General features: G+C 34.7%; 3 protein-coding genes across 5 annotated transcripts; 1 reads left to right on the top strand and 2 right to left on the bottom strand.

Annotated features, from left to right (window-relative positions):
* Positions 1-311: 311 nt before the first annotated feature.
* Positions 312-1833, top strand: LOC149742904 (FUN14 domain-containing protein 1B-like). 2 transcript variants are annotated; one of them, XM_089872086.1, is made up of 4 exons: positions 312-575; positions 693-837; positions 1217-1409; positions 1575-1833. In XM_089872086.1, the coding sequence occupies exons 1-4, from the start codon at positions 551-553 to the stop codon at positions 1605-1607; spliced, it is 396 nt and encodes a 131-aa protein (XP_089728212.1). In that variant the 5' UTR covers positions 312-550; the 3' UTR covers positions 1608-1833. The 2 variants fall into 2 exon arrangements, with proteins under 2 accessions (XP_089728212.1, XP_089728203.1); XM_089872077.1 differs by having other exon boundaries at positions 318-575; positions 1464-1833.
* On the bottom strand, positions 1588-7218 carry LOC149742903 (uncharacterized). 2 transcript variants are annotated; one of them, XM_089871855.1, is made up of 15 exons: positions 7069-7218; positions 6007-6755; positions 5840-5951; positions 5544-5656; positions 4957-5203; positions 4809-4897; positions 4614-4745; positions 4373-4468; positions 3850-4031; positions 3427-3544; positions 3057-3224; positions 2818-2951; positions 2534-2729; positions 2286-2467; positions 1588-2111 (listed from the first exon to the last, which is right to left on the bottom strand). In XM_089871855.1, exons 2-15 carry the CDS (start codon positions 6625-6627, stop codon positions 1940-1942), a joined length of 2562 nt encoding a protein of 853 aa, XP_089727981.1. In that variant the 5' UTR covers positions 6628-6755; positions 7069-7218; the 3' UTR covers positions 1588-1939. The 2 variants fall into 2 exon arrangements, with proteins under 2 accessions (XP_089727981.1, XP_089727991.1); XM_089871865.1 differs by having other exon boundaries at positions 4809-4891.
* LOC149742902 (motile sperm domain-containing protein 1-like) lies at positions 6721-8727 on the bottom strand. Its single transcript, XM_089889358.1, has 6 exons — positions 8673-8727; positions 8269-8421; positions 7928-8003; positions 7602-7846; positions 7069-7227; positions 6721-6755 (listed from the first exon to the last, which is right to left on the bottom strand). The coding sequence occupies exons 1-6, from the start codon at positions 8725-8727 to the stop codon at positions 6721-6723; spliced, it is 723 nt and encodes a 240-aa protein (XP_089745484.1).
* Positions 8728-10095: the final 1368 nt, after the last annotated feature.

Raw genomic sequence — 10095 nt, 5'->3', positions numbered from 1 at the left:
AACCCACCATCATGCAAAGATTTACTAGTTGTCACGTGACGAAAAGACGCTATTCTATTGGTGAATCAAATATTATAATTTGTTTTAGCTGTTCGCCCAATTTCAGAGATAAATATTCACATTATACGAACTTAGTTAAATTTCACAAGGAAAAAACACGTCTTGTGTGATTGTTTATCATTCTTTAATCTAATGCAACGTCACAAGTCAATGATACTAAACATCATTAAAACCGCCAGGTGAAACTTTCATACTCACAACGCGCCTTTTCTTCGGGTCGTAAAACAGTTTGGACAAAAATGTCATGAAAATCAGAACGATGCTTATTTTTTGTTTTATAAGTATTTAAAACGAATTAGTTTATTTCGCTTGGTGATATAAAACGTAAAAGATTTTTAAAAACGGGTACAACAAAAGGGAACTTTTTACCGAAACGACCTGTTTATCTGCTTCACAAAATAGAATTTGGTTGGGCCCAAATGAGATATTTGAATCACTGAAGAATTGTTCAACGAAATCGTTTGTGTAAGATTTCATACAGAATTTAATCATGGCAGAAGCAGAAAACAACAGAGGTAAGAATTTTAATTTGGCCTTTTGTGCATACCTAAGGCCTCTCACTTGTACTGTTGTACACTCACGACTCACTTATTTATACCCTTTCATTTAAATTTGTTTACCTCCTGTACTAGTTGAAGAAGATTCGTTTGAAGTATTAGATCTCACGGAGTTGGCAAATCGTGGAAACACTTTGTATGAAAGAGTTCTACAAAATGCCAGAAATTTCGCAACATATCAACCGGCAAGTCAAATTGCCATTGGTGGAACTGGGGGATTGTAAGATAAAGTTTTATTTTGTACAAATGAATGTAACTTACTTTATCTTCGCGTGGCCAGAAAACAACAGTCGTTATCACACGGGTTTAACACCTCGTGCCAGCTTACGAGTTACCATGTATGTTACTTTGTAGGTGATTATTTTTTGGGTTTTTTTTTCATTTTTTTTCTTTGTATGGCTGATGATTTAGACAACCCATTGGTTACCACTGGGTTGGAGCAATTGCCGTTTAGTGTCTTGCCCAAGGACACATACGCCCACAATGGTAGCAGCGTCGAGCCTTGAACCCATAACCTCTGAGTTACAGGCAGGCGCGCTAACCACTATAGCACGGGGCCGGAAATTCTTTTCCTCAAATGTTCTTTTGCCAATTTACAGAGTGGTTGGATATCTTTTCAAGAAAGTGGGAAGGGTTGTTGCTTCTGCTGTGGGCGGTGGACTCTTGATCATGCAAGTTGCTCATCAGACCGGTTATGTTACAATTAACTGGAGAAAAGTAAATCGAGATGCAAACAGGGCACAACGCAACTTGAGAGATGAACATCCTGCTATTAATTCTACAATTTCTAAGGTATTTGTATATTTAAATACCCTTAATCTCGACCACAATATTTTGTTATTTTAGATAAAAGAAATTTTCAAATCAAACGCTGCTGTTTCTGTGGGTTTTGCTGGCGGCTTTCTGATGGGCATGGCAACCTAAACCTCTTGTATTGGAAATGTTTTCTTTCCATAGATAATCAACACTGTGGAATATATGCTATTGTAATGCAAACAACCAACCAAGCGAAGCAGTGCTGCAATAGTGAAACAAATAAGAAAAAAACAAGCATGCAAATAGTATATATAAAGGCGTGTACTGCTTTGCCTGAGCATTCAACTTTCGTGGATGAGATGTAATGAAGTTTTAAAAGTGGAACAATTTGTGACTGCTGCCTGCAATTCATTTTGCATAGTCTTTATGAAGTCTTTATGAAATACATTAAATTTTGCTATTTTTGTTTGTATGTAATGGTATACCAAGAGAAAAACAAAAACGAAAGGTGTATTGAGCAATTCAAGGTACAGTATTACAGAAGAACTGTGTGTGAATCAAAACTTTCAAAGGGGAGTATCATCAACTTTTGTTCCATGGACTCTGAACCGATATATGCAAGTAAAGTGTGGGTTGCCCCAATTGCTGGCAACCCTTAACTCTATGAATCTGTATGTTTGGTCGGACTTCTTCGCCTCCACTTTGAAGTTTTGTATTGGAGAGCCATTTTCTTCATATCTGTAATATCAACTTAGTGTAATAAATTACAAATATTAAGTCTTCCGCCTTTTAACAGAAACACAAACCTAAAAGTTCTTAAATTTGTGTATAATACATATTTGATAAATTACCGTTTAAATTGTCTCTAGTTGTCTATTATATTATGTATAGTTTTCCTTAATGTAGCCTTACCTGTATGAACCAAGATGATCTCCATTAATCTCAGATGCTGTGTGTAATCCATATACTGAGAAATCTTTAGGAGCACTAGTTATATTGCTATATAGGGCAAGTGCCTGAGGTATATGCTCTAATGTGAAGGAGTCTGGTTGCACAGAAGCAGATAATCCAATAACAACATAACCTTCCGATCCCTATTTAAACAACAAACTAATTAACTATGCTCAACCTTGCAAACTGTTTGACGGTTATATAATTACCTGGAATGCCCAGCACTCCCCAGGCATGACACTTGATTGTATCACAGCACGTGGTGTATTAGTATTGTAGTATATTGGGATCCCAAATAATGTAACGAGTGCAGTTTTTTGCTGGAAGGTGGTAGAGCATCGTGTATTAACGATATAACCACCAGACGATTCCAATGCAAAGTCACCCATCCCAATACGATCCGCACTGTATGCAAAAAAATATTGACGAAGTGTATTAGTTTGTAGTATCTACCCAGGTGGGAGTTTTTCACATGCATGTTATCATTGCAAACCTGTAAATATCCAAAGATTCCTTTATCCATGTCTTGACCAGTACTTCAGTGACTGTTGATGGGGTTGAGGGTGTACTTTGTTGTTTTGGAATAATCGTGTCGAGAGTTACTGTTGATCTTTTAGGTTGCTCTTTCTAATATGGATAATGGTAATAATAAAGAAAAAACAAACACCTAAAGCTACACACCCACATATTAACTCGTCATTTATTGAACAATGTTTAAAACTTTAAACTGACCCGCAATTTCCTCTCCAGTTCTTTGTTCAGTTCCACGGCCACGGAAGAAGTATTTTTAATGATATTGTTCTGCAGAACGAGGATGCTTTGTTCATCCATAAAACCTTTCATTTGCAACCATTGTATGAACACAGCAGCCAAATGTTGGTACCTACGGTTGCTTGGCTTCTGCAAATCATAGAAAAAATGTCTAAATAAATTTAAATTACAACTTTTGAAGTTTAACTTCAATAGTTTTTGAATGCAAACAATATATGGTACTCTCATATTTAATTATAACAAACAAAACAGGAATATAACCCCTGCAAACAATCCAGCAACTTTCATACTATTTAAAAGCTAAACCAGAAATAATATATCAAATGTTTACATTTAACTTTGTCGTGCTTTGCAAAAGCTGAAGAAAGTTTTCAACGAAACGATCATCAGCGACTTCTTTAATGTAGCTCACATTTCCACTTTTACTCTCAATAGATGACTTGAATACACTGAGTTTTATTAAATAATCAAATGTTATTAAATAATCCAAATGCAAGAAAAAAATGCCATACATCACAATTACATTATTGTTAAGAGAATAAAAAGGAGGGCACCTACTGCTGTTTTAATGTCTATGATCTTTGCTATCATATTCACACTGATAAATAACATAAGGTTTTGCTTTGCGTCTATACCAAATAGCGAATAGTAATTTAGTCTCAAAATTTGGTAAGGTAGATTTTTTACAAGCATGTCAAACCACACCTCAATTACATAAATCCAATTAAAACTAGTCTTTACATCTTATTTTTACCTGTGCTCTAATTTAAGCTGTACAATTTTCTCATCTAGGCTCGAGATTAAATCTTCAAAACGTTTGACATGACTGAGAACATTTTGTGTTTCACTTGATAGTGACGTCTCTTTTCCTTGTATTAACAACTTCAGCTTTTCCAATGATTCAATTCCATTTTCTTTGAGTAAGTGAATTTGATCCTGTGGAAAGCATTATGTTTGTATTCTCAGTGGATTTTGCATTGCAACCAAATGATATCAGGTTTGATGCAGAATGTTGCTTCCAATGGGGGCATGACAAGACAATTGGACACTAACAGCAATTGCTCCAACCCAGTAGTCACTAATTGGTTGTCCAATTTGTCATCCATACATACAAGAAAAATCAATCACCCATAAAGTTACACATGTGATAACTCTTAGACTGGCATTAGGTGCATGAAGTAGCAGGCGAACGAAACAGTTATTGATCATACAAGGATAAATAGGTAGCATTTAATCCATCTTTAATACAGAACAAAACATAATAAAGATATTTATACCTGTAGCTTTAACAGTTTTTCATCAAACAATGCTGTAACATCCACAAGTTGATGAACTACCGAGCTTTCCACCATGTTCTTTACAGATTTGACCACCTGTAATAAAATATATATATAAAACTTGGCTCTCAACCAAAGGTCACCACATCTTCAGATAGTTATAATATTATGCAACTCATTTTCGCATTGCATAATATATACATACACCAAATATCATTTGTGAAACAGGTATATTCTTTACCTCCTTATTTTCGTCACCCAATTTTCCAATATCCTTTGCATGGCTCGCATGCATAATCTGCATTTGATCAAGCAGATTTGAATGTCGGTCCGCCACTCGTACCTCCAACTGTCCAAGTGCCAGCTCTATATTCTGTTCATAGAAACATATTAAACAATGAAAACTTCCTACATACTTTTATACAGTGTTACAGACCTCAATTGCTTGTTTCAACGCATCCCTGTCATGTTTAGCCATCTGCAATGTTGGTCCATTATCTGCCAACTTTGACTTGGTATCTTTAACTAAACGAGATGTTATAAAATCAGGATTTATTTTTCCAATTATAAAATCTGATGCTTACATGTTTCAAACAAGACAGTTGGGTCAGAATAGGCTGAGAGTCTGTCCCAGTAGGTCTGCTTGTTCAACCCTTTCTGTATACCTAGGTCTTTTCTTGATAAATATGAATAGCAAGCAAAACATGCACAAAGTACACCAAGAAGGACAAGAAGTGCTCGCAAGAACTTAGTAGTTGTTTGGAAAAAAGAGAATCTTGGTGCTTTTCTTGATAAAAGCCATGTGTCTAGCACAAGCACTTTGGTTACACTCTGCAAAGGTTTAATTGGTCGTATTATGCTCAGCCACATTAAAAACCAATGGATGAAAATGTATTTACATTGTTTCACTTCTTTGCAGAACGCAAGAGTGTATTTACCATACATGGATGCATATGCATAGTACATACAAATAGTATAAGGGAAAAAATGATACTTATATTATGGACACATTTGTAAGAATGAATAGTAAACACTATGACGAGTTGAGAGTAACACTATGAGTTACTGCATGACCATTACAACTATTCCCTTTCCTATTTAGTTCTAAGAATCAAGGCTGACTATAAGAGTCCTATAGGGTCAATTGTTCCAACCAAGCAATCTACTATACCTGGTATAAGAAACGTCCAATGTTCCACACAGTGTTTGCAATGATAGTACCACATGAGCAAAAAATTTGATAAAACAATACAAAAATCCTGAACAGCAACAACTGATTCCGTTCTAAAAATACAATATAAGTAAGTATATATAAGTTAACACTCGAATTTTCCATATTGTATTACCAAAATACAAATAGATCAAGTAACATGCATTCTTAAATCAAACCATAATTTTTATTATATGCATTTATAAAATTGAATTAATATCTTATTCAAGACATTAGAATGATAATCTTCTGCTTACCCACACCATGCTTCACTTTACCATGCTCTTTAATGCGGGGCATCGGGAGTGTTTCATCATCTGAGAATGAATGTTCCATGTCAGTCACAATTTGTTGTTCTTCTTCATGTGTCTGTTAAAACGAGGTTTTATATATAACAATTTTGAGAGCATTTTACCATTTATACCTCATGTAATTTTTTCCTTCTGTGGGCTACAGTTGCACCCGGCATTTTAAAATTAGAATCCGCTGCCACCGCTGTGTGTGTTTGATGTATGGAGCCTTGAGAATCACCTTCATGGTAACTTGTTGCAGTGAAACCACTTGTTTGGTGTCGGTGGTTTGACGACTCCCCCATTGCGAAATGGTGAGGGGCAGTGCTACCATGGGCACCACCCTCACTTCCATACATTTGCATGCTTCCCTGTACAACAGGAGCAGAGGCAGCACTGTATACACTGTGCCCCTGGTGCGTGCTTGAGGCACTTAGCACTTTCGTCACCCCAGTTCTGCGTGTGACTTGCTTCTTGATAAGCACCGACCTTGCGCTTGCTGATTCTGGGATCCCAGCATTTGGTGAACGCACAGGAGACCCAGAAGGATTCCGTTTTTTACGCCAATTAAATGGCCGATGAACAGGTGATCCACCACTATACTTAACCCTTCTCTCACTCATGTCGGAGTCAACTGACATCGTGTCATCATCCTCACTTGCAGTGCCTTCCAATTCATTAGGAAATACGTAATAACCGCTCTCAACTAATCGTTTACTTCTGCGGCTGGCACCAGTTATAGAAGTACGAGACATGGTTGTTTAAAGAACTTGAAACTATTTACAAATGTGTGTTATATATATGAGAAGAAATATATCTTTGTACAAACTGCTGCTTCTTCACTGCATTCACAGAGGGTTAAATATTGCCATTGTCACCAAGCCTGGACAAAAGGAAAAAATTATAATAATATTTATAATAATACAGTCTATCTGCCTATCTATATATAAAAGAAATCAATGTATATATATATATATTAAACTTAATTAAAGAATATATATAGAGAAAGAAAATTGAAGATGTATATATATATTATCTTTATTTTACAAATCATACTCAATAACAGAATAGAATAAAAACGCATTATTTGGTAGCCTATAGACAGTTATTGATTGGCCAATATTTATTATTTAATACTTGTATATGCATAACAAAACTTGATCTAAAAACCAAACATATAATGGTAACTTACTAACCAAGAATATATGCAGCAACTAGTTTTTGATTTGGGGTAAATGAGATATAGCTTGGTATGAAGCTGCTATCGTCCACCTGTCCAGCAGTGTGGGAGCCAAGAGCGATCAAACAAGCAATTGCAACTGTCAGTAACAACCAACGAGTGCTGAGAAACTCACCTAGATAAATAAATATTACAACATAGGAAGTTAAACTAGTCATTCTAGGACAACGTGTTTCAACAGCAGTAAACAAACATGATAAAAGCAATGTGTATCCATTACAACTTGATGAATTAGTTTATAAGCCCAATTTAAAGCATACATTTTAAGTTTTTTAACCATTTTAAAAAGTTTAATCAATATGAATTGTTGACTTTTACATTACTGGGCAAAACTTGTGATGGCAACTCAAAATATTTTTAAAACTTGGTCTACTTCCCTTACCTGAGATTACACAGTGATTATATATATAATATATATTGTGTAAAATCAAGAAACGGTGAAATATAAGGCTGGTTTTTGTTTAAATACAAATACAACATACACAATACCTTGTTTTTCCTCAGTGTCGGGATGAAATGGCTCCAGTGTCAGCTTAGAGTTTTGTAGCTCCTCTGAAACCTGTTTTGCTGCTGAATCGCTTGAAAGCAGCACAGCCGGAATATCTTTAGCACCAAGCAATGAAGTGGGGATGAGTTTTCGACTTGAGGTACCGATGTCAGTGTAGAAAACTTCCACTCGAAACTTATCAACAATTTCCACCAAACTTTCGTCAAGAGAAATTCTTCTTACCACACTGTAAGGGTAGGATAATTCAAATTAGCATGCTGGATAAATGTTAAGTACAGGGAACATTGTCTATTATTTCATCACTTACATATCTGAACAAGAGTGTGGTTTAATATTTCCTTTCGCCTCTGCTACAGTGTAATTCTTTGGAGCTGTGCAAAGAACTGAAATAAGAAATATTAAATGATTATGCAATGATATGGGGCAGAGTTACGTTTATATTATATATTTAAGAACAAGCTGTAAGGTGAAAGATAAGGTTCTTAGGCATGCAAGGTCAATATATTAAATTGGCAGATATTTATTTACTTTCTGTATACTGTATCTTAACCAAAAAAAGAATTGTCCCGTTTTATTTAGATTAAGTTATTGTTTGTTTATAAACCTAGATGTAAAAGTAAATTCCTAGTTTTGTTTACAGATAATCACCTTTATAATAGACAGAAAAATCATACGGGTTATAGATGGTTAAGATGCGACTGTGTGTAGATCGGTCATCCAAGTAAAATGTTACTTTGTCAGGTGAAACATAAACTGGTAGTTTCTGCTTTGTTTGTAAAAGTGATGATGCTCTCTGTGAATCTAAAACAATATAAATGTTCAGAGTTACAATAACAAAAGTCATATTTAGTAACATATTGAAGAGCTAGTCTGCAGAGTATGGTGGGTGCGCGAGCGATTTTTTTACAAACTTTTGTTTATGACACTATAATTTGTCCCCCACACGACAATTAATTAAACAAAGAAAAATATAAGTATTAAACTAAGTAAGATTTTCTAACGTGGCTTGAGAATGTACATGCATTGCACTCCGATTTTTGATGAAAGCATACGTGCACTCAAAAAATAACCATCTTGCATGCGCGAGATCTTGTCAGGAACTGCCATACTCTGCCGACTGGGTGAAGAGACAGAAATGTGTAAAATAAAATGCAAAGGCATACAAATTCTTTGTAATGCTGTATGGACCTATTCATTATTCTTATGGCAACAATAACAATAAACATAGTGAGCATAAGGTATCGACACTGAACGAACAAAATACGCACCTGGTGAATTACTACCTGCCAATTTTTGGCGTGCCTTAACGGCAGATTTAGTTTTTATTGTTTCGGGCATTCACCATTGAACCTGGAAAAATATATTTAACATTACTTTGAATATATATTTTAAACAAAGCAGCACAACAGCAACACCAATACAACAGTAACACAAAAGGTAACATATGAATTGAGTAAATCTGACTGTTGATTACAATTTGATTGAAAATGCTATCTTTATTAAAACTGCCCCTTAATTATCTAACACAATACAAGTGATTACACAACTGTAATGCTTTTCAGGCTGCATATTTCTTAAACTATAATTAAATCCTGAAACATTTCGCTAAATAAAGCATTCAGAAACGCTGTCTTTTGATAAAATTTAAGAACCGAAGTATATTGAACAGCCAATCAAATTTCAACTTTGTTTTGTCTTTTGTTACGTATTAATCACACGATTGTTACGCAGCTCAACAACACAACAACATGGCGCTTTGTTTTGTGAGTTCATCAGCGCGTCAAACGTAAAACGCATGAACGATTTTGTGAGTGTTTAAATACTTTTTTAAAGATTAGTCTATTTATATTAAAGGTGGACAAATTAATCTATTAAAAGATCATATTTGTTTTATATATATATTTTAAATAAAGTTACGATGATTAAGAAATTGCTATAGTTGATTCTAATGTTATTCGACTTTGTCCGTGATGGTGTTCAGTGGTAATCCATGAGTCTATATGACACTGACCCATTAAAATTTGATAAAATTTAAATCTTTTTTTTCCTTTTGTACGCATTTTCGCGAGTTTATTTTCGAGGTAAACAAATCTATTTTCGAACAATCTAACTTAACACAAAGCCCGCCTAAATATAAGAGAGCGCCCTAGCGTTTAAATCGTAGGGACCGCGCCAAAAATATTAAACGAGAAAACAAAAATAGAAAACAATACAAAGACAAAGCTATTATATTGATTCAAAAATGTTTAAAACCCATTCCGTTAAATTACCAAGCTAACAAAAATAAGATAGGCATGGAATACGCAAAAATACTTATTGCATTAAATAGGGTATAATAGTGTGAGGTAAGATAAGACATAGTTTTCTTTACTTTTGTTATGCAATTTAGTGTTTCTAATTCAATTTCATTTTAAATCACAAAACGAAAAGTTAAAGGTGTCCCATCTTTCCCCAAAGTACTATATGTTATGTTGA

This window comes from Ciona robusta, chromosome 1 (genome assembly GCF_009617815.1).
Source record: "Ciona robusta chromosome 1, ASM961781v2".
Lineage (NCBI taxonomy): Eukaryota > Metazoa > Chordata > Ascidiacea > Phlebobranchia > Cionidae > Ciona > Ciona robusta.
The sequence above is the reverse complement of the archived record's forward strand: the minus strand, read 5'-3'. Positions and strand labels throughout refer to the sequence as shown.

Excerpts from the sequence above, each read along its gene's own strand:
- LOC149742903 (XM_089871855.1), bottom strand. The coding sequence starts at position 6,627 with ATGTCTCGTACTTCTATAACTGGTGCCAGCCGCAGAAGTAAACGATTA. Across the intron at positions 5,204-5,543 it reads TTGGACGTTTCTTATACCAG|AGTGTAACCAAAGTGCTTGT; the intron begins GTATAGTAGATT and ends AAACCTTTGCAG. Across the intron at positions 2,112-2,285 it reads GATCATCTTGGTTCATACAG|ATATGAAGAAAATGGCTCTC; the intron begins GTAAGGCTACAT and ends TTGATATTACAG.
- LOC149742904 (XM_089872077.1), top strand. The coding sequence starts at position 551 with ATGGCAGAAGCAGAAAACAACAGAG. Across the intron at positions 838-1,216 it reads ATTGGTGGAACTGGGGGATT|AGTGGTTGGATATCTTTTCA; the intron begins GTAAGATAAAGT and ends GCCAATTTACAG. Across the intron at positions 1,410-1,463 it reads TTAATTCTACAATTTCTAAG|ATAAAAGAAATTTTCAAATC; the intron begins GTATTTGTATAT and ends TTGTTATTTTAG.
- LOC149742902 (XM_089889358.1), bottom strand. The coding sequence starts at position 8,727 with ATGGCAGTTCCTGACAAGATCTCGCGCATGCAAGATGGTTATTTTTTG. Across the intron at positions 8,422-8,672 it reads TGGTTATTTTTTGAGTGCAC|ATTCACAGAGAGCATCATCA; the intron begins GTATGCTTTCAT and ends ATATTGTTTTAG. Across the intron at positions 7,847-7,927 it reads CCACACTCTTGTTCAGATAT|TGTGGTAAGAAGAATTTCTC; the intron begins GTAAGTGATGAA and ends CTACCCTTACAG.